Raw genomic sequence first — 27,915 nt, forward strand, 5'->3', positions numbered from 1 at the left:
ATACTAAAGAGCAGGCCAGCGCCTCAGTTCTGTGTTTTTATAAACAGGAAATTAAATCCCTGAGCAAACAAAAATCACTGTGAGCAGGCCAGGAAGGAAGGTGGTGGAGCAGTGGCATGAATACCATGCGACAGCAGCCCCTCATTGACTGAGGCAGGAAAGCAGGCAGGGGAAACGAAACCTTGTCTCAAAACGGGGCAGCGCTGCTTGTGGGGTGGCTGCTTGGCATGGGTGGGAAGGGACAGCCCTGTCCACCCACCATCCAGTGTGTCCTGGCTCTCCTCCTCCTGACCCAGGTTGTGAGGCCTGCAGGACCACAGGCAGGTGCACTGCTGTCATGCGTGCCCATTTAAGGGCAGGGGACAGGAGTGGGCCCACCCAGCCGTGGGGTTTGAAACTATTTGTGCAAGGATGGGGACACGAGTGGACCCTACAGTTCGGGCTGTGTGACAAGGTCTGAGGGAGCCCCTGTTCTTGAGGGGTACTCGTGGACCAGCAGCCCCCAGCTTAGTGCTTGTGTGTGGGGACACGGGTAGGAGTGACCACCGCCTCCGTGGTGCCTCCATGCTCAGGGACCCTGCCCTGGGGGTCTGACTGTGAGAAAAGGGGACACCAGGGGACATCGCATGGCGCGTGCGAGGCAGGGGACAGGAGCGGATGGCACACTACAGCGTGGAGGCCGGGGAGAGGGGGCCCGCAGCAGGGGCAAGAGCGGGGGCTGTTCCCCGGGGGACGCCCGCTGCCTGCAACGGGGCCTCCCGCGCTGGGACCCTCCCCTCCCTCCCCGTTCGCAGCAAGCCTCCCCCCCCGTTCGCAGCAAGCCTCCCCCCGTACGGCTACCGCGTCTTTCCCGGGCCACATTCTCCGATCGGCCCCGGGAGGCCGGGAGCGGTACCGCCCACCCTCGCTGGGAGAGGGTCACCCCACCCCGCCCCGCCCCGCGGCTGGCAGCGGCCGGACCGGCAGCAGCAGCTCTCCTCCCCTTTAAGGGAGTGGGGGCCGGGCCGGGCCGGACCCCCGCACCGCCCCCGCTACCTGCGGGCGGGGACGCGCGGGGGCGGGCGCTGGGGAAAGTTTGTCTCTGTGGTTGGCTGCGCCGCGCGGCCGGTCGGGGCGGGCGGGCGGCTCCGTGTGCTCGCAGGGGAGCGGGAGGCTGAGCGGGGCGGCCGAGCGGTGAGCTGCTGCCGGTCCCCGGACGAGGCGAGCGTGTGCGCCGGCCATCCCTCTCGCTTAGGGAGAGGCACCCGCGCAGCCTTGCCAGCATGGGGCACGGCGGGGAGAGGTCGTCCTGCCTGCTTCTTCTCTTTCTCGCCTTGCTCGGTAAGCCTAGGGGGGGGTGTGCGACCGGGGTCACCGGGGAGGGCGGCCGGCCGGCCGGTGGAGCTGGGCTGGTTTGGGTTCGGCTAGCTCGCCCACAGGTAACGAGGTTGCGCCGGGCGCCTTGGCGGGGAAAAATTGCCCGCCGTGCCGCGCTCGCCTGAAGCACGGCGGAGCTCAGCCGGGGCGCTGCCCTCCGAGGGGCGGCGGGGGGCCAGGCAGCGCCGCCTGCCCGCCCGGCTGTGCCGCTCGCGGCTGGCCGGGCCGCCGCCGCCGCCTTCGCCCTCTCCCGGCCCACCCGCGGGCGTTAACGGCCGGCGCAGCTATAACGGCTCCGCAGCACAACCCCCCACCCCCGACCTCCGCTGCTCCCTGCAAGGACTGGGGCGCGGGTTGCTGTTGGGTATCCCCCCGAAACTTCAAGGGGCCTCCTTTAGAGTGGAAGTGGGGCGTGGGAGGTGCTGCTTGGCGGGGTTTCCCAGTGAGAGGGGCTTCCACGGGCGGCGGGGTCCCGTGACGGCGAAGCAGTGATTGCTTTTGCCCGATCTGCTGCGTGGGTCTTGGCCGCTCCAAGGTGAGGGCAGTGAAATGTCGCCTCGCAGGGCGCCAGGTGACCCGTCCCAGGGCCGAGGGGGTGATCCGGCTGCCTGTGCCAGGAGGGAGACCTCGGGGGGGACCCCACAGCCTGCGTTGCCGGCTGCAGAAACCCGGGTTTCCCGAGCACACAGGTGTGGTGAGGGAAATGATACTCCTCCTGCGCCCTCCCCTCCTGGATCTGCCTCTGCCGTCAAGTTATCCTGCTAAGAGATAACGAGTAATTGTGTAGGTGATGTTTTATGCCGTGTTCACATAATTGTGTAGCTGTCGTTAGCTTATCATGTGGCGTTGTTCCTTACTGGTGTCAATGCCAGGCAGGCAGCCTGCAGAAATAAAGACTCTAGCAAGCACGGCACAAAGGGATGGGGGGTGGGTTTTGGGGTTTTTTGCCATTTTTCACCTCCAGTGTTGGACACTGCTGCTGCAGTGAGTTTAACTAGAGAACAAGAAGGTAGTTCAAGTAAGATAGTTATGCATAGTAGTTAAGCTGTTCTGTGTCAGCTCTGTGCAGGCAGCATTATTTCTGTCCTGGTGGGCAAGCATGCCCTACAAATTATTACATACAGTTCCTGACTTAGAACACTTGATTGATTGCAGGTAGTAAGTGGGAGCCTTTTCCAGATTTGGGATGGAAGGAGTGAGTAAACAGTGCCCCAACACCATGCTGTAATGCTCTCCTTTAAACAAAACTCTGTTTGCTGACTTAGTTGTACTTTTGACACTACTATGACTAATTCTTTTCGTAAAGTCTGCCAGAGCACTTTCCTCATGGTTTGGCTGTTGAATCTTTCATAGTCAGGTCTGAAGTGACAATAGTTAAAAGTGACAAGTCAGCTCCCCAAACCTGGGCTCATACCTTTCATAAGGTTGCTTGCAGGCAGTAAGGCAACTGGGGCAGAGGGGTGTCCATCTACAAGCCAAGATCCTCCCACATAAAGGTGTCCACTGTGCTTTCTTGCAGCTGAGGTTAGTCATCTCATTTATCTTCATGATATAGCCATTCTGCCAGCTGGGGAAACAGTGAAGAACTGGAGAACATATTAAGTGTTTTTGTTTGGAAACAGAAAGGGAATTAATTTTTTCAAGAGAATGGTTTAGTTGAACAAATGGAAAATCGGGACTCTCAGATACTCGAGGTCATGCATCAAAAAGTAAAAACTATTAAGGATGATGTGCAACAGGAAAGCGGTTTCCTTCTTAATTCCAGATAAAATACTTGGAAGAAAGCAAAACGTGCATGCGTAGATATCTGGCCACTGTTCATGATATGGTTTGTCTGGATATTCTGAGTTGCCTTTTGGGGATTTTTTGCTTATTTTTTTAAAATCAGAATGGTGCTGTTAAAATTCAAAGTGCTTTTGTGTGCAGGAAAAAAACCTCTGAACTTCAATCTTAATTGTAGTGTGTGTCCCAATGTAGCTATCGTCTGATACCATTACTTGGTAGCTTATATGAGATAAACCAAATGTTAAGAAGTTGGGAAGGTGGTGACTCTCACTGTGAATGGGAAAAGTGTGCTTCTGTGAATTGATGTTTTCTACTAGCTCTAATATAGAGACAGGTTGGGGCTTTTTGTTGACTAATGTGTTGCAACTGTTGATTTGCTGTATAAGGGAGGTGGAGAGAAGGAGTTGAAGCATAAGAGAGTTCACCCCTTGTATGTACTTCGACTTGATTTTTTTTTTCAGATCTTTATGAAATATCCCAGCAAAAGGATGCAAATGGCTAAAGTATTTGGCTGTTACAAATAAGAATGTTCTCATCCCTTCTTTCTCCACAGCACTTAAAATCTGCTGGGTAAGGAGTCTGTGGATCCAGAGTTTAAGGCTTGATCTAGTCTGTCTCTTTCCTTCCCTCCTCTGATGTGGTTAGATCCCGAGAAGAGAGGGCAGTATAAGAGCATTTTGCACTACCATTGCCTGTTTTATGTATGATTTCATTCTCCAGTCAATCTGCCTCATCAGCCTGTGAACTGCTCTGGAAACCAAAACATCCTTCCTAGGACAAAACAGCCAAAAAACAAAGCAAAGACCAGGGATCAGGCTGTAAAATAAACAGTAAACGTTGTAACTCCTGAATTATTTTTTTGCCCCTGTTAATTGTCTGAGATTCAAGGCAAGAATTTAAGTGAAAAAAACCTCAGTTTTTTTCTTAAGAGCTATAGGCTTTAAGGAAAGCAGTCACTCAGTAGATCCTCAGGGAAAACCATTGATGATGAATTTCCCAGAGATGGCCTTTTTCTTACTACCATTTAGACTTTTGTGACACTCACTATCCGCTATGATGAAAGTCAGTTTCAGAATGCCAGATCCCCAGGAGCCTTGTGTATACACAAATGGAGTTATTTCCTACAACTCATATCTGAAATTCTTTATTGTTTGTTTTGTTTTTTCCTCAGAAGCTACAGCAATTAGTCATTTGAATCAAGGCTTAATTCAAGCTCTGCAATAGAAAGCTTCTGGTAATTAGTATAAGTTATTGTGATCATAAACTTCAAGGAGAAGTGTGCTTTAATCTTTTTCTCGCATTTGCAGCTAAAGTTGAAGCAATAGAAAAAGGGAGAGCCTCAAGGTTTGGGGCAAGGGAGATGATGTAATGATGACTGCCCACAGAGCATTCAAGGTGTGTTAGATGGAATCTGCTTCCTGTTCCCTTGCCTGCTCACATACCAGTGAGCCCTGGGCTGCTGCTGGTGGCCTTTGCCTCCCAGCTGTTGGAAGAAGGCAGGCTCAGGTCCTTACTGGTGTCTGGGGAAGGAGCTGACAGCTTGGCCTGCCTCTGTTGCAGCTTGAGAGGTGGTAAAAAAGGCTCCCGCAGGGGAAATACTGACATGTCCGTCTTACCGAGGCATATAGTGAGCGTGGAGCTGGGCTGGTGAGGCACTGAATGGCAGGTGGTGTTGCTGAGGAGGAAGTGCTTTCCATGTGTATTGCCATGCTGATGCGTTTTCTTAGCGGTGTAGGCCGTGGGAAGATAGGTGAATCAAAAGGCAAGCAGTGTAGTGAGTGTTTTTTTCCTTTATATCCTGTGTTCTTTTGGGTTGGCTAATGACAGTTTTAGTCACCTTTTCTGGCTCTATCGCTTTGTACGTTCCAGGCCAGGGCTCCTTTTTAGGGAGTCTGGGTGCTTTTTTTTGAAACTCTTCGACCTTGATCTCCAGGTTTCTCAATTGCTACATTTTAACATAGCAACAGCTTGCTCTCTTTAGGTAGTCTCTGTTGTATTTGGCTCTAATCCCCGAACTGAGGTATAAACCTGCCTGAACAAGATTTGAAGTAAGCAATAGGGGTCGTTTAAAAATGTAGCCACATGCTTGATTAGAGTGGAATGCGCTAAAGAAATAATATCTATATATTAATTCATATAGCTATGTAAACAAACATTCAAGGACATTTGAGATTTCAGTTTTCAACCATTAGTAAGTTTATGGGGTGATTTGTTTGTTTGTTTTGTTTGTGTGTGTGTTGGCTGTTTGTTGTTGTTTTTCTTCCTCCAGTCTTCATAATCCTTGTGAAGACATATCTCCAAAACTGACCTATGTGTTTTTATTTTAATGTAGAGAAATAAGATATCTCAATAAGATACTTTCAGAAAGTCATAATTTCAATTGTATGTGTTTAGATGCCTTTCACTGGTAATTTTTTTTTTTTTTTGGTGTGTGTAACACTGTAAAAGAAAATGAAATAGACACATTATCTGAACATGTGAATTCTTTCTGATTATGCACAGAAATCAATAACTTGAAAGTTAAGTTGTACAGAACTTAAGGAAAATACTATGAACATGAGCTGGGTCAAAGTAGAGCTTTTATCAGTGTCTGTAAAGGTCTCTAGCAGTTTCGAATGACAGACATTAGGTGGAGTATAAGGTAAGAATCTGTATCATTATGCAAAGAAAATGATCTTTTTAACATTTTGCTTTTGACTTTTATTGGAGATGTTGCAATTCCTTCCCAGCCCCCTGCTGCTCTGCTTTCCTAGAAGATCTGCCATAGTAAGTGATTATCTGTTTCTTAGAGACCTGTAAGGCAAAACTGTCTAGGGATACCAATGTTTAAGTTTCTGTCCAAGAATAATAGTTTGCTGCATGACTGTAGCTCATAACCTGAACGAGGTACTCCAGAACTGCATCAAACAATACAAAGAGTCTAACAAACAGTTTTTGTGTGGCTTGTTAGTACCTTCTGCCCCAAAGAGGAAATGAGTTTGTTTTAATGAGAGACTAAGGTTCTTCAATTGTTCATTTTTTTTGTCAGCTCATTTTTTTTAGGAAACCTCAAATTGTAGCTTTCTTCCAGGGCTTTAATACCTGCTGAGAGGGGCCTTAAAAATGATGAGATAAACATCCAATATACCTTATTCATTAGGTTTTGCAAGAGGCAGAGTTATAAAATCAGTTTCAGACCAAACTGCTTTTGGGATAGGATGATCTTAAAAACAACTACTCAGATGCCAAAAACCTTGACCAATGCTTTTTTCCAGTTATTTAGCATATCTAAAATAAGAAAGACTAAAGTCGGGGAACTTAGTTTCTCAATTTTTTGAGTTTCATATCAAAAACTGGCTTATGTGTTTACATGTAGGCTTTCATAATTGTAAAGCATAACTGATTTCTTCTAACTGAAGTCTGAGACAGAAAAAATGGTGAGTTTTTCCCCCCCTCTGGAGCTGGAAGAGATTTCACAGCTGGGTTTCCAATGGAAACCAGTATCAACTTTAACTATGGCATTTTAAGTTTAAAGTGAGATAGGTGAAAGGTAGAACCAGTTTTGCTAAATGCCTTTGTTGAGCCTTGTAAAGTTATGACGTGCGATGATAATACTGGTAGATTTGTGTCAATGCGATTGCCATGGGGACTGCTTGAAACTTGAGGTAGAGTGTTGTATTCAGTGCTTCTTTTATTGCATTAGGTGGGGCAAGTTGAAGAGGAAGTCTTATGTGTCAGGGTCTGAAGAAGCAGCCTGGAGAACATTATCTTCTGTATACAGCAGTAGCAAAGTACTGCTGCAGAAATATGAAAAATTGCTGAAGCAAGCTGAAGTATTTTGACTAGTGATAATCTGTGTGGCCAGATGGAATTCGCATGGGTGCTCTAAAGAATTTGAACTGTTAGCTGAGCTATGGAAAGTATAGGTAAATGAGTAGGACACCAAGTCCTCAACATGGTTTCCTTTAAAAAGAATCTGAGATTGGTTTTTGGAATTAACTGACTTGTGAACTTCAGGAATGAGAACTAATTAAAGGCTGGTGCTCCAAAGCAAGCTGTCACAGCTGCTACCGTAGGTAGGGCTGCCAGCAATGCCTGTAGTCTTATCTGCTTGATACTTTGTTATGAGAACCATCTCATACATTGCTTATTATTCAGCAAGACTTATGGCATTCATGCTGAAATTTTCTGGGCTGGGTGTCCACCACAGGTTGACAGTTTTTTCCTAAGAAGTACACCTAATACTTTTCAGTCTTCTATAAGTGTGATGTAAAGTCCTTTTCTTTTTTATTTTTTTTTCTTCTTTTTCTTTCCCTCTTCTGTCAGTGCTGCAGCAATGTAATAGTCTGTGTGGATCACTGATCATATCTGCTGTGCTTGCTTCTTGTAGCACACAAAGTACATATATCATATTTCTTACATGTGGCTGTAAAAAAAAATCAATGTAAACTTTATATGTGGTTTTAAACTTTTGTTCTTTGGCTTCAGTTCTCCTGGGCTTTTTCCCAGGTGTCTCCTATTGTCCTTTATTTCATGCTGGCTGTAAAACAGCTTGTGCTCTCTCTCTCTCTCTCTCTCTCTCTCAAAAAAAAAAAAAAAAAAAAAAAGAGACAGGGAAAGGAACTTACTCCAGTCTTTCTGTTCAACAGCCTTGATTAGTCTGGACTTGCCTTTCTGCCGACTTTCTTAAAGATGTGGTTTCACTGTGCTGCTTAGTGCTTGCTTGCTTGCTTCATGACTGCAATTTGCATGCTTTCATGCTTTTTGAGTCACTCTTTTATTGATGTATCAGTAGTTGTTAAAAAGAGTTTGGTGGAACCATTACTGGTGATCATGTTGGTTAGCAAGGGTCCAGTTCTGACAAAAGGTAGCCCTGCTTAGGTTTGCCAGTCTTGAAAAGAATAATTGCCAGTGTAAAGGACTTTGTTTCCGTGCATGTTCCCCTGTTAGCTCCAACTGCAAAGATTTAGCATTGTATTTCATTCGGTCTTTGATGCAATGTGGCTGTAGGGAATCTTTGAGCAGGCTGTTACAGCACTGTTCTCCTACACACATTAAAATGATTGTTGCAAGAGAGGCATCCACAGGGACCTCTGCCAGCTTCTTATTGATGTGTTCAGTTTCATCTATTGACACACTACCCTTCATTATTACACAGTGAATCCTGTGGCAGTGGAATTTGCTATTAAATCTGCCCTGCAAAAGAGAATTGGCAGGAGCTGCTTTAAAAGCAGCATGACCCCTGTGTTTGCAAAGAATAGCTTTTAAATATGAAACAGATGCTGAACTAATAGAGGATGCCTCCTAAATTTTCAGGGTACCAAACATAATTATTTTGAGGAAAATTCAGAATTCACATAATTTGTGAATAAACATATAAGTTTCAGTACCCTTTTTTCCAGAAACATGTCTAATCAGTACATATATTCATTTGTGTTTTTGTATAGCAAGTAATACTGAGGTGCAAATAGGAAATTATTTGTTAATTGAAACTGTTAGAATAAGCAGCGAGGTGTTAGTCTTTCTGTCTATTCTCTAATCCTTTTCCCAGTGTTAGAGGGTGGAAGAGGTGATGCATCTTTCTTTGCCTTTTGCTATTGCCACAAACTACTTCATGCTTTCAAAGCACCACCTGTAATATCTACCCAGATGTTACAACCTCCAAGTCTCCCAAAAGAGGTGTTAATGTTCTTTTGAAGGCCAGTGACGTATTGTGTATTGGGAGATGGTGTCAGTAGATGGAATTTACAGCTATGTAAAGAGCCTTTATGTTGCGTGTATAGTGTGCTTGTTCATATTCAGTTCATATGGAGATTTAAATTAATGCTGAGTGGTAAGTCGATTGCATCAACCTTGTTTCCCTTTGATCTCGGGGTTAGTTCCAGACAAGGCATGCTGTACCTTTTGGCTTAGAGAGCTTAAGTGCTTGGAGAAGGCTTCGTAAGTGAGAAAATAAAGAGCATGACAGCTTATCAGAGACAAAATCACCGTGATTGTCTGGAGGTGGGAGGTAGCAAGGTAAGTGTGTCTTTCGTGTCTGTCACAAAGCAGAGTTGAATGAACACTAAAGCTATTGACTCAGCCTTGGTTGCTGGCAACTGTATTGATAGGCACCTGTCAATAGCTGCAAAGCTACTGACATCTCTAGGTTTGTGGGTTTGTTTATTTATTTAAAAAAAATGTTGAGAAAATATCAAATATAGCCGGGAATCAATGAGCACGGAAGTGTGGTTATTGCTAGAAATTAAAGGTGGGAGAAGGAAGGTGGAGAGAGTACTGCAGCAGGACATGCTTCCCAGAAAGAAGGGAAAGGGAAGGACAGCTAGTTTAAAATAGAATAATGAGTTAAAGGTGTATCTGCATGAGAAGATGGTGTTGAGCAGTTATCACCAGAAAACAGCTTTGATAAAACTCACAAGTTTATTAAAACTCTGCAAGGAAATCTTGAAATACCCTCATTTTCTAAGCAAAGTTTTCTGCTCACCAGTGGTGCGTAAGCCTAATATCTAATTGTGGACTTCTGCAGGGTTTAAAGCATGGAGCGAAGTATGATGCATGTGGCTGCAGGGTATGCTGTGGTACCTGAATTGATGCTGATGTCTGCCTTTTGAGTTTGAAAGGGAGGGGCCAGAGGAGTACAAGGCATAGCATTACTGAGTGGGGATGTCCTTCCAAAAAGAAGAATGAGATTTTAGCTGCTACCCTTGTTCCTGCTCATGACCAGAGAGCACAGGGAGTATGCCTGTTTCAGACTTTACCTCATAAATAAACCTGTAAGAATCAACGGAGATATGTCAAAGCTACTTAGAAAAGGGCTATTAAAGGTGATTGAAGGTATTTTTCACTGGCCTTCCTCTTGGTGTGAGCAGTCAGCTTTTGGTTTGTAGGTATGTAGAGATACTTTTCTCTTATTCTGAAAATGTAGAGAGACACCTCTCTGTGTATCTACACAAAGACTAGCAACCTACACCTAGTGCAGGGCACTTCTGTACCAACACTTGTAAGGTGGGTCCTGTTCTTGCTTTAACAGTTCTACCCAGAATAAGAAACTAATCCCCTTACTGTGATTACGTGGAACATGCATGTGCCATCAAAGTAACTCTGTCTTCTCTTTCTTTTGTGTGTCATTATTTTCTTGCACTTCTGATATTGGTGCATTGGAGTGAGGACTTGCTTTGGACATGTGGGTTTGGCCAAAGTTGGTCTTGAATACTGTTCTTGCATAAGTGACAATCTGGGGTCAGAAGTAGTCCTCCAGTGTCAGGGTTGCCTTATTGCTGTAGGATTACAGTTCAAAGTGGAACTTTGATCAAGGAAGTGTTGTGAGTACATAGGCATTTCTTGGAATTAAAGCCCTGAAGCTGAGGTTTCTACCTCAGAAGAGGATGCATCCTGTGATTGCCACTTGGACTGAAATGATGTGTTCAGAAAAGCTATTTGCCTGGGGAGTTGATCAGTCATGGAGCTACAGGGTGAGTCTTGAAGAAGAGCAGGTTGTGCCTGGAGGTGGGGAGATGTTTGGAGGTTTGGGCAAGGAGGAGACAAGGGCCCAAGCTGTAGAATCTATGAATGGCATAGTGATAGAGGCCTTATTTAATGCTGATGATTTTTTTTTAATTTTGGTCTGGTGTCTTTTTTTTGGATGCACAGAAGGGAGGGTGAAAAGAAAAATTGTGCTTGAGGTACCTGGATGTGAGGAGAGGGGACTATGGGCTCATAGAAGATGAAAAATGACACATGCTTGACCTCCTTAGGACCTTTTTGCTTAGAACCTTAGGATATGTAGCCTTTACATGTATTAAAGACCTGTTGAGAAAACTGAAGGTTAGGTGTTCTTCCCGTAGCTCCTGGCTTAGGTCTCTAACGCTGACAGGGTTATTGTGATGGAAAGCTTTGGGTGTAAAGCCTTGTGCTGATTGTCAGAGGACAAAGATATCTGATATAAGGGCTCATATTGTGAATTGATGGTGAAGGTCAGATAGTCTTAGGGAGTTTAATGTGAAGCTAGAGCTTTCTGCTTTTGAATGTGTGGGTATGAATCCAGCCTTATGTCTACCAGGCCAGTGGTAAAATGGGTTAGTGGTTTTGCTTCATTTGAGTGAACATAGGTCAGCTGGCTGGAGCAAAATAGCAGAGGTACCGGATGGCTTTCTAGTCAACAAGGTTGCTCCTTGTACAGGGGTAAGCTCAATATCCAGTTTCTGATACATAGACACCCAAATGTGTGTTGGCTGTGGCTGACACATGGACATGAAGGGTCTCCAGAGGACATCCCTTTTTGTCCTGTTCTTTACTGTTTTTTGCATGGTTGAGCAAAGAACTTTGGCCTTAAATTATTTGAGTGCTTCTCGATACCGTTTAAACATTTAACATCATCACTTCCTGCTGCACCTTCCCATCAATTGTTTTCCCATGCATTATAAATTTGAAAGGCCCATTAATTGACAGCAGCTTTCAAAACATACAGCCAAAATATTTTGAACTTGTGGTAATTAATGCCCTACCTTTAAGACCTCTATGTAATTCTGGATGTATGTTACCAGGTAATGACAGTAAATATCGTGATTGTTGTTTAGCAAGACCTCTTAAATTCCTTAACGGGCAATTGCGGGTACCCACTCTCTTGTGATTTCATATAAAATTAGATCCCGAGTGTTACATTTACCTTGTATAAAATAGATTTCTAGTACTTCCTTAGAGGCAGTGGTATGTATTGGTTAAGTCATGTTGGCCTTGATTAGTTACTCTCTAACGATGTGCAAAATGGAGTAAGTATGGCTACTGGTATACTTATTCTGCTGTGGCATTCTTCAGATATGGCAGGTTCATTCACTAAGTTTAGGTGGGACAGTTGGTGGCAGCTTGTGGTGATCTGTGGTTCTGCTTCAGTACCTTCTGCTGCAGAGATTGAGACTGTATTGTATCTAGCCTACCTGTACTGATGTGGTTCGTTCTCCTTTCCCTTTAAAAATACGGCATGTGTGCTTTGTATTAAAATAGATAAAGGGCAGTGAATACCTGCTGGGAAAATTGAATAGCTCTCATTTAGACAGAATTCTGCTTATTCAGTTGTATATATTGCTGGCATTTTTAAGAGAGTCGAATCTCCCACCCTCTTTCAGAACATCTGTTTCTGCACATGAAGTCATCTTTTGCCTGCCTTTTAACTTCTATTTGAATCCACTTCTACCTAAACAATCTGTTCTGCAGCATTAGAAGCAGGAATTTATCAGGATTTTATCAGGTCATCTTGGGTGTCTTGTTCTACAGGAAAGTCACTATAGGTAGATGTACTGGAGTGGAATAGGATAGGGCAGAACCGAACTGATCTGAGTTTGAGCACGTTGATGCAGGATGATTGCAAAAGTGTAACTGTGCATGTGAAACTTCACAGGGGTTCCTCACTGCAGCTTTCTCAGAAAGAACTTGTATGCTATCTCTTATGACTATCAGCTGGTCTAACGAAAGATCTCTTAAGAATATTGCCTTAGACTACTGTGGTTACATAAATCCTGCTACTAGATTATACAGCTATTTTGTGACTTGAAGTTACAGTTCTGATGATTTCTGCTTCATGCATGCTGAATTATACATTGCATGGAAGCTCCTGTCACAAGTCCCAAGTATTAATAAAACTGGAGTTTAAAAGCAAGTAAGGTCTAAAAATGAAAGGGCTGGCAGAACATTCTTTGAATTTATGATGAGTTGTATCACAATTTCACTGTCCATTATAGTTATACTAATTGGAATGACTTAGTGTTTTCTTTCCTTGTCCTTGACATTTCTGGCATTTAAGGAGGAAATAGAGATGAACATTTTAACTGAGTGACATCCAGACTTAGCAGGAGCTTGTGAAGTTAGGCTGAGACAGTCCATCCTTTCTTACCCCTTTTACCAACTAAAGTTAGGGAGACTCATTTTAGACTTTTCCTGCAGGATGTTGCTTGTAATTCCAGTTTCATGGTCTTAGTCTGGCTTTGATGTCTATGGTTCATCATTCAACTGTTGCACACTTTCACAAAAATATATAAATGCTGAAACATTCAACAGTAGTGATGCTAAATTTATTAGCTTCCAGTGTTGGCATTCAAGGATGCAACTTTTGTTGTTTCAGGCTCTCTGCAGATAGCCTATAGCCTGCCTAGGCTTGCGATACATCTCTTTGGGTGGGTTTCACTCAAAAGTTGTGCTAAGCAATGTGTAAATATGTATCCTTCCTATGAAAAACCAGGGTTCTGGTTATAATAGTGGTTGAATTCTGCTGCTGAAGAGATGTTTCAGTGATAACCAGTTGACTGATCATGACTGTGTTTCTTTGTTAGCAGCCAGCTATATACATACCTTTTTTGAAAAGTGCTTATCAGCTAGGAGTAAGAAGTGGTTTTGATTTACAGCACCATGCCCAAGAGCTCTTTTTCCAGATATTTTGTAATATGAGAAACATGATGTGAGTACAGCTTTATTAGAATTGTAAACTCCCATAATGATCAGAGGGGAAGAAAACATCCACCAGGCAGATTAATGAAGATAGTTCTTTTCATCAATGGAGAGATTTTTTTTTTTTTCCAGTAGGATCTCAGAGAATTCTGGGGGATCTCACTGTACTTAACTATTGCAGGTGATGGACAGGTAGTGAATTTCTTGCATTTCTCTTCTAATAGATAAAGGTTACAGTAGTGTGAATGAGGCAGACAAAAATACAAATATCCCTGCCCAGGAAAGATAATTACTTAAGCGTTAAACTGATTTGTAAAAACAAAACAAAACACCAGTTCTCTTTGGCAAAGAGCATCTCCTTGTATGTTAAAGGCAAAGTGTGTGTTTTTTATGGACAGGCTGAACTTTAAGGCTTCCTAGCTATCTCTTGTCCAAGGCTTATTTATTCCTTGTGAAAAGGACAGAGGTCTTGAAATAATCCGTGTTTATTCTGGGGAAAGGCAAGGCCTGCTCTAGTTGTGTGCTTGGTATCTTGCATTTTGACTTTTGGTAGGCTTAGGCTGTAAAATTACAAACCTGGAGGCATTTGTATGCTGCTCTTGCATTATGGCAGGTTCTCTTCTGCTTGAATTCTTTGAAATGTCTTAATTTGATCTTGTGGATTTTAACTCATTTAAGCTCCTGAGAAATTATCTTCAGATCATTAATCTCTGAAATCATGTTCTTATTTCTAAAAAATTAAGTGGGGAGATGGGTGGGAGGTGGGTAGAATTTTCTGTAGTTAACTAGAGCTCTGAAAATGCTGTATGTATCTTCTATTTAGGTCTTCACTAGCAGCAAGAGTGCCTTAGAGGTACTTTATTATTTATAACAGTAATAATACCAATTGCTTTTTAATAACAAGTAAACTTTGTTATAGGCTAGTGCTGTTAACATGACTGCCATACCAACAAGAGAGCTTAAGCTAGTTGATTTTGTGATGTAGTAGCATAAAAAGTGAACAGGGAGTATAAATAGCACTTTGAAGCTCTAAAGTACAAATTTACAAACAATTAAGGAATTAAAAGAGGAATAAGGAGTTTTGTTTTTTTATGTCAGAATTTGGTATGGTTTTTAAATTGTTATATATTCTGACATTACATGTCTAGATACAAAGCTAGGAGGAGAATTCTTTTTTTAAACCATCCATTGAGGTATATGTATATACTACCTGTATATTGCATCTCTTTCTTGATATTAATGAAGGCATTAATATCTTTTCTTCTGCCCACTGGGGCTTAGGTATAATACTGACTTTTTCAAGCAATGCTGTCTTTTCAGATGTTGCTGTAAAGCATGAGAGCAAGGGGAATTTCCACATACTGCAATGCATTCAGTGCCTTTCTTGCTTAACCCCAACCTGAGTTTAAGGCCTAAGTGCCAAATGAATACCTCTGGGGTATAGGCTGGTGTGGTACAAATTTATTTAACATTTCTACTTTCTTCACATTTTCCTAAGTATGGGTTCATGTTTTGTGTTTGCATTCTGAAGGATCTGTCAGTTCATATGATGTCTGGTACTAATGCTTGCTGACCAGGCCTTGACTTGACGTGGCTTCCGGGATATGTTCTGCTAAAGATAATGGGGCTTGCTCTGCACAAACAGCCCTGTTTCTGGCCCCAGTGTTCTAGGCCTAATCAGAAGTACCCTTGGGGAATATTAGCTCTCCCTATGAATTCAGTACATCGCCTTTCTTACTCTGGGTGCTGTTTGTCCTTGAGTGAAGGGGTTAGTTCAGGAAGGCACCTGTTAGCTAGAAATCTCAAAGGTTCTTAAAAGGTACTACTAAGGATCTTCTCCATAGTTTAAAAGTGTGGACTGCTAGTTCTGGTGTCTGTGGTCAAGTCCATCTACAGCTTTTCAGGTGAACTTTAACACCCTTGACCTTTTAGGTAGGTGATGTACTTTCCACTTCTGTTCTTATGCTGACAAATGCTGCATTTGCACCAGGCATTTCTTTTCAGTTGATGTTCAAAAATGTTTCTGGTAAGGTAGTGGCTGGTAGATACCTCAGAGACTTGGTCTGCAGCATGCTGTTCCTTTTACAGTGGATAGTTGGGCCTTGCTATGTTGTCTCTAATTCTCGTGCTGTATACAGGTACCAGGTCAGGATCCAGAAAAAGGCCAACATGCTCTCTGTTGGGATGAAGTTTGGCTGAACAATCTTTTGTTCTGTTGAACAGTGTACTATGGGACAAAAGTGTTCTTCTTAGTGTAGCAAATGCGAGGGTGCCTAGGGTAAAGGCAATCTGCTGTCTGTTTCAATGTAAGCTGATTCTCTTAGTTATTGAATAATTTCAGGATATCAAAGTTTCACCCAAATATTAACAGCTACTTATTTTGTACCTAGATTGTCTTATTAAATAGTGTAACCTAGAACAGCTCTGCAAGGAGCCTGGAGCAGAAAAGAAACAATCAAGTATTTTCCCTCTGGGTGGCTTTCAAAAGCTGTATTCTCCTCCTTCTACTATTTTAATGTCTTGTTGTTTCTCTGTCTGCCTTTCTCTCTTCTTTCATCCTCAAAAGGATTACCCCTCCTGATTTGTAAGAGTTACCTAAATTGTGTGGGGGTTATTTTTTTGTGTGTGTTTTTTGGTGTGTGTTGTTGTTTTGTTTTTTTTTTTTGTCTCCACTGCTGGGTGCAGCCTTGTTACCAGCCTGGGTGCCATTGTAGTAGCAGTAAAAAGGTACTTTCTCCAAGCTTCTGCTTCCTAAAGCTGTGGAAAGAAAGGGAAGGCTGACACCAGAGATGCACTGAGCCTCATGACAGTGCCTCTGACAGTGGCTAAAAGTGGATCCTTGGAGAAGGGTGAGCACACTCTGTTACTCTCCTGGTATAATCAATGTTCATCTGTAGCTTAGAGGCTTCCTAAGTCAGAAGCTGTATCTTCGTGTTTAACCTTGGATATTTCCTCCAAGAGTTTGCTTGGCTCATGGGTGTTGTATTTGGCTACCTCTGGGGTTTTGTTTTTCGAAATGTTCTGGGTGATGGTGCATATTAGCTGATTTCTGACTATGTGTTAACTTTCTCTTAATCACTTTGGTGTTGACCTTCTTATACACAGTATGCCAATGAAAGCAGCAAAGTAAATACTTCTGAGATACATTTGTTAAAAGTGGAAATAACAGGAGACATTTTAAGATATGTATTATAGGTGTGCTTATCTGAAAATTAGTAGCTAATGGCTGAATGCCAAACTTTACTAAGACTCCAAGCAGTAATATATTGTGAGGCTGTCTTTTACTACATGGCTATGTATGGATTTCCTCAGATGTGTGATGGCACAAAATTATCTTTAAAAGCTTAAATATGTCTGAGGTTTATAATCTGTAGTGCTGTGTGTTACTGTATATTGGGAGGGCCATTAGGTGCTGGTTGTAGAGGTAAGAGTAGATACTACTGACAATGCTGTGAGTTTATCAAAATAGATAACAGTGAAAATTTGCTGGCAAATAATATAAAGGGGGAAGAGGCCTTCAGTTTGTGATGGGGAACATCAGAAAACTGCTGGACTTTGTCATTTAAGTGCTGAATCAATGAACCTTGCTATTCTGCTACTGGAGATAAGAAAATGCTTGCATTGAATACAAGACAAGGTTTTTAGAAGTGATGGAAGGCTTGAGGCTGTGAGCTTGAAACTTTACAATACTTTGTTTCCCAGAAGTTTAATACTCAGGGTTTTTTTAAAACTGAACATCTTCGTTTCTTGACCTAGCTAACTTTGGTTACGGGTGTGGAGTAAGGCACAAGTAAATAGGATTTTGTTTCTGTCTATGGGCTAAGTGGGAGTGGAATTGTACCAGGTGCCTGCCTTAAGAGGTAGCTCTGCTCTACTGGTGTCTGAATCTCATGCACATTTCCCACATGCACATACCTGCCTACCTGTTCCAGAAAGTCTCTTTTTGTTAAGTAAAATTAATCTTCTAGTAAATGAAACAGCAGCTACATACAATACCCTTTCCCTTCATGTGTGAGAGCAGCTTTCTAGAGGCAGAACTGAGGGGCATGGGCAGCCAATTACACAGCTAATTTGCATTCAAGATCTTGGAGGCAGTGAATGCCAGCAGTTTTTGTTTTTTTTTTTTACTCTGGCATGCTTTTGAAACAATTTTAGGTGTTATATTTCTTGAGCAGGGATAAGCAACACTGTAAAATGTGGATGGATTTTATATCCTAGCCATTGTTTGTGGCTTAGCTCATGTGTGTGGTTTAGGGAAGAGTTTTTTCCACACTGAAGTTCAATTAAATGTGAACAGCCCTTTAAGTACCCTTTAGGAGCATGCAGCCTATATCTTGATAACCATTTTAGTTGGGGCAAGGTTTGAATTTCTGAGGTGAATCCTCGCTGTCCCACTTTGTGCTCATTGTTTATGACTGGAAAGCAATCTGAGTGTGCAACTAGGATTACATCAGATGTAACTGAACTAGAAGTCTCCCTTGAGCGTATCTGCTGTGCTTCAGGTGCCCTTGGGTCTTTGGGTTATGACACCAAATCTGGTCTGATGCAAACCCCAGAACATGAATAGTGTGATTCTTGGGGCCTCAGCACCAACTGCTCTCCACAGCCTTTTCTAGTTTCCAACTGTACCAGGTACTAAACCTGACAATCGTGCCTTAAATTTCTGTGAGAAATGTCTCTTCCTGAAATAGGGGAGATTTCACGTGTCCACTCTTTTTTTATGCCAGAAACCAAACGGGCTGCCTTTTCTGGAGCAAGAGTTTCTCATAATCGGTGCCATTGCAAATAATAGAAGTGCAGCAACAAAAAATACTGCAAATACCTTGCAGTCCTGGTCTCAATTACAGAGTTAGTTATGTAAATCTTTTATTAAAGGAGGAAGAGCCCTGATGTCTCTTAAATCATACTCTGTGCACGCATGCGTACAGTTCCTTCTTGTCTAGGAGAAAAATATCTGTGCTCCTAACATGCAGGCTCCTTAGAGATTAGCATACTAAACAGTGTTGCTCTGCATGACCTGAAATTGGCTTTTGAGTGCTAATTGGATCTACAGGCTTTGAGAGAAGGAGCTGGAAAACACTGGTGGCTGGTTTTCCAGGTTGCAGACAGTGTGGATATCGTGGTGGTGTAGGTGCCCAAATGAATCCCTTGGTGGGTCTCCTAAGCTATGGGGTCACAAATTGAGAGAGCTCAAGGTAACTGGTTCACATTTTCTTGTGTCTTCTTTTCCTAGCTGTCCATATCTTTCTGTTTTCATCCTTATATAAAGAAACAGTTGTGATACAGTTAAATGAGCACTAAGCCTGAGATCAGGAATGCCTGTGATTTATCCCTAACTGCTCCTGTTCTTCAGCATAAAGTTGGTCTAGTCCATGAATCTGTCCACGTACATCTGCAGCAGAAGAGCTGGCAATAGCTGTGCACATTTGCACATACCTGCATGTGCAAATCAGGCCAAGGCACTCATTCCCATGCCCTAACAACCATTTTGTGTGCATGTGTTGTTGGCATTTTTAATGTGGCTGCTTGCTTGGGAGTTATTTATGGGGAAGGTGGAACCATTAGATAATGAAGTTACAGATGAAAAGGATTACTCTATGAACATTGAGATCCACCTCTTCACTGGCTCCTATGCCTGGAAATCAGTTGTCAAATGTGGAACCAAGGTGGGCCCACCATATGCTGCCTTGTAGAGCAGTTCCAGCTGCTTTGCTGCCCAGCTCCTCCTTCCATAATCTCTCACAACATCAGATGCAAACAGGGTGAAGCTGCTCTTCAGGATCCCACTCAGAGTCTAATGTGTGTGTTGGGTTGGTCCACGTTGTGGCTGCTGACTTAAATAATTGGGCTTAGCTCTGTTGTGGTTTTTGCTGAAGCCTATGTGATGCATTTATTCATCCAGTGGAGTGCTTGCTGGGAAACCAGTTGCTCTGTACTGAGATGATCCCCTCCCAAATTTTTTTTGGAAATTAGGGAAGAAGATTAATAATATTTGGATTGTGAAAGCATGTGGCTTTTTAAAGGGGGTTGGAAAATGTGATTTAGATTTAACTTGGCTTTAGACAGGACTTTTGCTAAAGTTGGGTGTTTGGTTAAATTATGGTAAATGAGTGACACTAAATTTGGGGTAAAAAAAAATACAAACCCAAAACAACAAAAGTGCACCCCCTGCGAAGTCAAAACACACACACACACACACACAAAAAAAAAAGCTCAACCCAAAAACTCCACCAAAACCAAAGCAAATCAACCACCAAAAAAAGCAATACCACACACACACAAGAACCCAACCTCCAAAGAGTTGCTACAATTGTCAGTGAAAAGCAAAAGACTATATTGTGAAAAGTAAAAGACTATATTGGAATTACTGGATTCAGCACTTCTGTTTGAAAGTATTTTAAGTATTGGTGGTGGTGTTTGATGTTTAATGTATATATTACTTAACATTAAAGATAACTTGGAAAACAGATTATTATTTCACACCAATAAAAAATCAGTATCTCCTGCTCTGGTAGGAAAAGGGGATAATGATGGAAATAATTTTGGGGAGAGAAGGAAGCATTCCAGAATTTCCTTTTTTTAAATCTTTAGTTTGAAAAATTATGCATTTGTGGATTACATGGATGTTGTTCTATGTGCATGATTTAAAAAGTCTTCTGACAAAAATACTCCTTCCTAGCTGTTCCTGCTCTCCTATCTCCACTAAGTGCAATGTCCTGTTTAAAATCATGCTGTTTGAAAAATGACTTAGCTTTTATAGTTTAACGTGATCTTGTCTGGGATTTGGATTTTTTTAGTCTCTGATTTTTGCACTCACTGTATGATTTTAGTTAATGTAGATGCAGTTTTGGGAATTATCTATTCCTAATCTGTTTTCTCCAGTTAAATACAAAGAAAATTCAGCATAATCCTAGTGGTGTGCTGTGTTACATACAGAGCAAAGAAAGTGGTTGGTCTTTGCCCAGAGGCAATTGCACCATAGAGTGAATTGTTTTGGACTGCTCTGCTCAGTTCTGACTGCTTTGGGGAAGATTTAAGGTAACAGGTAAGTTCAAGTTAATGATGTTGTAGAACAGCAATGATTTTAATGCTGTATATTCTAGTTTGAGGACTTAAAATATTAGTAATTGTATGCACTCTTTGAGTTAGGATTTGTATTTCTAACCTGTGTCCTTTCTCCCTGCTAAAGAAAATGTGAAGCTACTTTAGATAAAACATTTCTGCAAATATTTGCAGCCTTGCTTCCAGCTATGGTAGCTCTTCATCTTTGAGCTGTGGGCTTTACTGCTTTGTCATTTTTTTCCTCAGAATGTAACATATTGAACCTCTTCTCTGGCAACACAAATTGCTTTGAGGTAGAACGACAGAAAATCACCTATCTTGCCTGGCAGTCTAGATGCCATTTCCAGAGTCTCTGGACTTCTTTGGTCAGATGTTACTAGGTAACCTAAATAGGCTGCTGTGACAGAGTAAAAATGAAGTTCTGCAAGACTTTTTGGAGGAAAATAAGTGGAGATTGTTAGCAGGGATAGGTATTTCAGGTGAGACCCATGAAGAAGCAGCGTGTTGACTCTTGTATTGTGCCCCCCCCCCCCCCCCCTTAGCGTGTTGACTCTTGTATTGTGCCCCCCCCCCCCCCCCCTTATTCCCCTTTTGCTCTCAGCTGCATTTTGGAAACTTATCAAAAGTGGTTCTTAAGATACAGCCTTTTATCTTTAACTGTCAGTCAGTGGTAGGGAAAGGAAATAGAGAACACATGTGATGAAGTTGTTTGGCATCCAGATGAATCTAAAACATGATCTTTTAGCATTATCTGTATCTGTTAAATGTCTGTTCTGTTTGGAACAGTGGTGAACAATTCTCTGCATGCCAAAGGCTGATGTGTTTGACAAACTAGCCTGCTTTGCACAGCTGGGAAAGGTTTATATGTCGTCTTCTTAACCCTTTACCTGCTGTAAAGTCTTACTGTACCTTCCAGTGGCATACTTTTCCCCATGACTCTGAAGCAGTGGTGCAACAGTGGGATCTGTTCACAGTGGTGTTAAAATATCAGCAACAGTGTTTTAAACTCTTTAGTACTCCATGTATAACCTGGTTTCTGCCTTGCTTCTTCTAGCTTGCTTCTAGCTTGCTTCTAGCTTACTTTTCTCTTTTCATTATATTGTAGTAGCAATAATCCATAGAAGCACTTCTGGCAAATTCCTGTGGCTTATTTTGGCAGAGAATTGTGATGGATTTTGTACTTGGGTGAAAAAGATGCCATCAGCTGATCTTCAAAAGGGATGGACCTGAGCAGGTTCTTTATTTCCAGTAGCTCAAGCAATAGCAAGAGAGGCACTTCTGCCATTTGCAATTGCCTTAGCAAAGAGACATGGCAGAGGAAGCAGGCTTTCCCTCGTGTGAGATAGTTCAGTGAAGTTTTTCCAAAACAGATCTCTTTGGGCAGTGATCAGATGATCTGCTAACTATCTGCAGTGATATATTTTACTGTTCTCTTACTGTCCCTGTCTCTTTGGATAACAAAGTCTTATGACTGCTGTTTCTGTTCTGAACTTTCCAATTACTATATGTTTATCTGAAGAAACACCATCCAGAAACTTGTGTTTGGCAGAGTAGATCAGATCTGACCTACTGGGTATTCACCTGATCCATTGCACTGGTGTATTTTCTAAATTTAGAATAAAAGTGGTGAGGGTTTTTGTTGTGTTTGGTTTCTGTTTTGCTTTTTAAAGGGTATGAGGGAGAAGTATGGAAGATCTGGTCAGTTTTTTTGTTGAGCTCAGGTGGTTGTCACCATAAGTTCTAACTATAAACAGCAATGGGAGAGCAGTTTCTGAGAGTTCTCTGTTGATGTCAGAGCTTAGATAACAAGCCATAAAAGGCAGAAAACACTGAGCAGCTATGCAGGACTCCTGGAAACAGAAAGATGCACTATAGCATTACTTAGCTGCTTGACATATCCTGAGGCCTTCTATCATGGAGAGACTGTATTATTAAATAAGGAAAGAGCATCTGATTTCACCTACCTTGACTTCTGTAAGGCCTTTGACACAGTTTCACACATCCTTCTAACATCCTTATCTCTAAATTGGTAAGGGGGTTGTTGGATGGACTATTTGATGCATAAGGAAATGGCTGGTTGGCTGCATCTAAAGAGTTGCAGTCAATGGCTTGGTGTCCAAATGGAGATGAGGAAAAGTGTCCCTCAGGGGTCTGTATTAAGACTGGTACTGTTCAGTATCTTCATAAACCACAGAAACAGTGGGACTGAGTGCACCCTCCGCAGGTTTGCAGATTACGCCAAACTGAGTAATGCAGTTGAGTTGCTAGAGGGAAGGAATGCCATCCAGAGGGACACTGACAGGCTTCAGTAGTGGGCCCAAGTGAACCTCATGAGCAAGGCCAAGTGCAAGGTTCTGCACCTGGGTTGAGACAGTCCCCAATATCAATACAGGCTGGGAGATGAATGGATTCAGAGCAGCCCTGTGGAGAAGGGCTGGGAATACTGGTGGATGAAAAATTTGACATGAGCTGGTAATATGTTCTTGCAGCCAGGAAGACCAACTGTATCCTGGGCTGCATCAGAAGCAGCGTGACCAGCATGTCAAGGGAAGCCTTTCTGCTCTGCTCTCATGAGACCTCACCTGAAGTATTGCAATTAGCTCTGGAGCCCCCAGCACAAGCAAGATGTGGACCTGTTAGAGCGGGTCCTGAGTAGGGCCAGGACACCTCTGCTATGGAGAGAGGCGGAGAGAGTTGGGGTTGTTCAGTCTGAACAAAAGAAGACTCCAGGGAGACCATATTGTGGTGTTTCATACTTAAAGAAGGCTTATAAGAAAGAGATTTTTTGCTAGGGCCTGTGGAGACAGGACAAGGGGCAATGGCTGTAAACTAAAAGAGGGTGGATTTAGATTTGACAGAAGGAAGAAATGTCTTATGATAAGGGTGCTAAAACACTGGAATAAGTTGTCCAGAGAAGTTGTGGATGCTCCATCATTGGAGTGTTCAAGGTCAGGTTGGATGGAGATCTGAGCAACATGATCTTGTGGCAGATGTCCCTGCCCTTGGCAGGTGGTTGAAACTAGATGATCTTTAAAGGTCCCTCCCAACCCAAACCATTGTGTGGTTTGTTGATAACTAAGAACTGTGCCCTAGTGAAAGCCTTGTTGTTTACTTAGATGCATTTGAATTCCTTTTCTTGGAGGTGGTGGATGAGGGAGTGTGAATGATGAAAACAGCAGATCATTGCTGTGCTGTTAAATATATTGTTTTAGTCCTTTCATGTGAATCTTAATGCACATGGGATAGATGGAGTCCAACTGAGAAGATAGTTGATTTTGCATCCAGTGCTGGAGAAGTGGCTTTTCTGAGCCATCTCAGATGACATGGAGATTAAAGAAATCCTGCAGCCTTGCAGTTTGATAGCATTTCTGAGGCTTCACTTAAGATGCAGTATGCATTTCTTCATCCTGATAGAGATAATGGGTTTTAAGCAATTACACCCAGGCTAATTCCTTTTGATAAGAGCTCTACATTATCTAAAAAAAGAATCCTAGCCGCCTGGGAAAGAACAATGTAAATGTCTCTCTCATGGACTGTTTCATTTGCTCTTCTATGATATCTTCAGATGATATGCTGCAGATATTTCAAGCCATAAAATCTTTCCCTCTTTTTAGATAGAGAATATTATAGCCAGGGAGCTATGACAGTATGGTATGGAAGGAGCCCTGCGTACTTCAGGTGATTATAAGCTGCTATGGTCATCTTTGCCATAAGGAATCAGATTTGATCTCTTTTAGAGGAATCCTTTGTTCTCTCCAAGTGCAGACTGTCTGGTTGTAAGTTGTGGGTTGTTTTTGCTGATGAGGACAATCTAGATTTTCTTATTTGGAAAGAGTAGCAAGAGCCTGCACTTCATTTAGCATAGATCTCAACTCCTACTGTGTGCTTGTCTGCACTGGAAGGAAGAGTATGATGTTGTCCTTTGCTAAGCAGGAATGGATAAGAGATCTCATTTATTTAGATTTTTTTTCTTCTTTTTTTTTGGGGATCAGTAAAGAAATTTCAATAGCTGCACTCCTGGTACTTACAGAAATAATTTTAAATCTGCTTAATTTCTCTGACTTCTCTCATATATATGCAGTGTAGGATAGAAAACTTAATTGATTGCATTTAAAAAGAGGGTGGGAGGTATCCCAAAGTAACATGTAGTTTGTGTAAATGTGCCACATATAGGAAAATCATATTATATATTGGAAAAAAAAAGGAGTTTTAAGAGGCTTGAAAGATTTTCAAACATTGCAGGCATGTTTGTTATAACTTGTTCTTTCTTTCCCAGACAATCACAGATGATGTTCTGGGTGTGCAGCTGCCTGATGATAATTGGAGCTGGGAGGAGGGGTAAGGGGAGGTTTTGAGATAAGGGTTATAATCTCCCATGCTGGTATGCTTTGGTTCTCTTTCCCCAGAGAAGAGCCTGTGAATGGGTGGCACGCTTTCTGTCCTTTCACCTGCCCACTCACTAGGGAAGGTTGCTGAATGACTTCCAGCAGGAGCCTGATCAGTTCTTTTTTCAAAACTGAAAAATAGGATTTGTGTGGATGTGTCTTTTTGGGATAAAAAAAGGTGCAAAAAAAATTTTTTTTTGTGTTCCCATCCATTTTGTAAAATGGCTTAATCACAAATGCTCTAGTTAAGCAAACAGTGTAATACAGAAGTGGAAGATTTGGGATTTTGCTAAAAATTGGAGGCCGAGTGCATGGCTTTAATGGTGGGGAATTCATTGCTTATTCTGCAGTGTGGCTCAGGAAGAGTTGTCCATGCTCGACCCCCTTATTTTACACAGTACTGCAGCAAAGTGGTGCCTAGATGACAAATAAGTGAAGGAGTTCAGGGAGGAAAAATTATTACCACCATTTATAAAGTTGGCTGCAGTATTTTCTTCCTGTCATAAACTGTTGTGAATTTGAAAGGGCTGCTGTATTTTCTTCCAAGACATGGCAGTGTTTAGTTGGCAAATGAAACAACCTTTTGTTCAGAAAGCTCTTCTGAGATGAAAGGCATCAGCAAAGTTGTCACTGTATCTCATGACTTCTTTGGTTGAGGAACTGCACTGTGTGTTCCAAAGTCTGATGCAGAGGCTTGATGCTTAGTCTGAACTAATTTACTCGTTCTTCTACTCTTACTTTTTTGGCTTTAATTGGTTTCCTACTACATGTCAGATTGCATTTTATGTTTGCTGGTGGATATAGAGAGTCAACCTCCTCCTCAAGACTGCAAGGAGAACATGTTTTCTTATTAGAAAGAGCTGTATAGCACAGGCTGGAGGAAGCACCTTGTGTGAGAGTGCTGGAGCAGAAGTGTTCTTCACAGTAATACCCTCTCAGCTTTGTGAGCAACTCTATAAATTACTTCTCATTTTGCTCTTTCTTAAATGATTTGTAGATGTAAAACCTGTGTGAAGATGAAGCTCCTAGAAAACTTTCCTCATCTATGAAAGTGTCCCTAATTCAAGAAGAAATGTTCTCTAGTTCATTCCTTGAGAAATCATGTAGCTTGTTGAGACTCTAAACTGACAACCTGTTCCACAGATTTTGCTGCCTTGTTTTCTTGGTTATCCTAAAAATTACAGTTTGCTAGTTAGTGTACTCAGATTGACTTCACTATTTACTCACCAAAGTAAAATGGAGCTTGCCTCTTGCCAGTATCAGTGTCTGTAGCTCTGTGCCTTCTGCTATAGCTGCATGAAAAGTTAATCTCTAATGCACAGCAAAGTACATAATAACACCTTGTTTGTAACTGGGGATACTCTTGCTGTTGACTGCTGCAGGACATGGCAGAACACTGAAATTACAGGTTTCTAGATACTCAGCCTCCTGAGTCACCTAGAAATGCAATTTGCCCTTGGAATGCCTGCCCAGTGCATTCTTCTCCTTACTTCTGGTCAGATGTTCTGCAGTAAGTTCTCATTCTCTTATGTGGTACTGTCTCTTGTGCTATTGCCTTACAAGAATACTGATTTATTTTAGCAATAACAAATATTGTTGTTTGTAAAGTATAAAATTGTAACTGTTTCAGGCTGATTCTCCTCTCTCCTGCATCCTGTAACACTGGCCTTCTTCCATCTTTGTGTTAAACTGGAATTCCTGGTGGTACTGTGCTGGAAGGACTGTCATTGCTTTACAGCAATAGGGTGTGGACTCTGAACAGGTCTCCTGAGGTGCCCCTCTCTTTCCCTTTTGTCTGCCTTCTCTCATGAAGGTGCTAATCACCCCCTACCTTCAATAAATGTCAAAGGATCTTTAGTGACCTTGGAAGAAGAGAAACTGAGCGGTTTGTCACCTCTAGATTGGATTAGTGCAGTACACACTGCATGTGGGTCTACAGCTGAAGACACATGCAGAACAGGGCTGTCTGCTTGTTTTAGTGTCACAGGAGAGTATTTTCTAGGGAGACATCAGTGTTTGAGGAGTGTCCTTCAACAGAATCCTGAGCTGACTTCTCCCAGTGGTCTCCTGGAAGCTGGTTTGGCTGTCAGGCAGTGCTTTAAAGCTTACCTGTTGCTGTTACTGGTTTTTATAAGAGGATAATTCAAAGGGTTGAAGAATGGGGCAGCAGTTTAATACCTAGTGATGAAGCCCTGCAGCATTTTTTTTTTTTTTCCTGTATCAATGATTTTACTATATGGTGCTTGTGTTTAGAGAGATGACCTTAAGGACATCTGGTTGTGGAACAGTACATTGTCATTGGAGGTTTTTCTCTTCAATTCACATGTGAATGGTGCAGGGAAGTCCAGTGCCCTTATTTTGACTAGGCGATCACTTGATCAGGTACGTAATAACTGTCTTCTGGGAAGGATATAAGGGGTAAGAGATTAACCCCAGTCTGCATTACAAATAGGTTTAATGAAGCACTAATGTTGAATACAGAAGGTCATGGCAGTGAGGAAATTGGACTAATATGACTGAGCTGGTACACGTGAATTGCCTGCCAAGCAAAGAGCGTGCTGAGAGTTATGAACTGGAGAGGACTGTGTCAGTCTTTAGTTCAACTGTTTGCTGAGCTGTAACTGGGGAGGATAAAAATATGCTTTTCTCTTGTAGTTATGCTCAGTGTGTACAGCTGCTTGTATAATTTTTTTTTTTTGATGTCTGCAGAAGTCTTGATTCTTTAGTGCATCCTTCTCCGTGGTGCTCTGGAGGGGACAATCTGTTCTTCATAACAGGTTCACCAGTGGGTTGTTTCTTTCCACGAGGCTTTGCTGCCCACAGGGTATCAGCTGGATATCTACTGGAATGGTTCTGAGCCAGTGAGTGGGGTCTTTAAATCTGCAGCAAGATATGCACAGAGTGATAGGAG

The 27,915-nt window shown here is 42.4% G+C and overlaps 1 protein-coding gene across 2 annotated transcripts in view; it reads left to right on the top strand.

Moving 5' to 3' along the window:
• The first annotated feature begins 1,116 nt into the window (after positions 1-1,116).
• The window catches only part of PTGFRN (prostaglandin F2 receptor inhibitor), a 68,416-nt gene continuing 41,617 nt past the window's right edge, over positions 1,117-27,915 (top strand). The window contains exon 1 of one of the 2 annotated variants that reach the window (XM_030469004.1): positions 1,117-1,320. In XM_030469004.1, coding sequence (XP_030324864.1) covers positions 1,263-1,320 — 58 coding nt within the window. In that variant the 5' untranslated portion in view covers positions 1,117-1,262. The remainder of the gene's footprint in view (positions 1,321-27,915) is intronic. The other variant, XM_030469005.1, reaches the window with a different exon arrangement.

Source organism: Calypte anna, chromosome 1 (assembly GCF_003957555.1).
Source record: "Calypte anna isolate BGI_N300 chromosome 1, bCalAnn1_v1.p, whole genome shotgun sequence".
Lineage (NCBI taxonomy): Eukaryota > Metazoa > Chordata > Aves > Apodiformes > Trochilidae > Calypte > Calypte anna.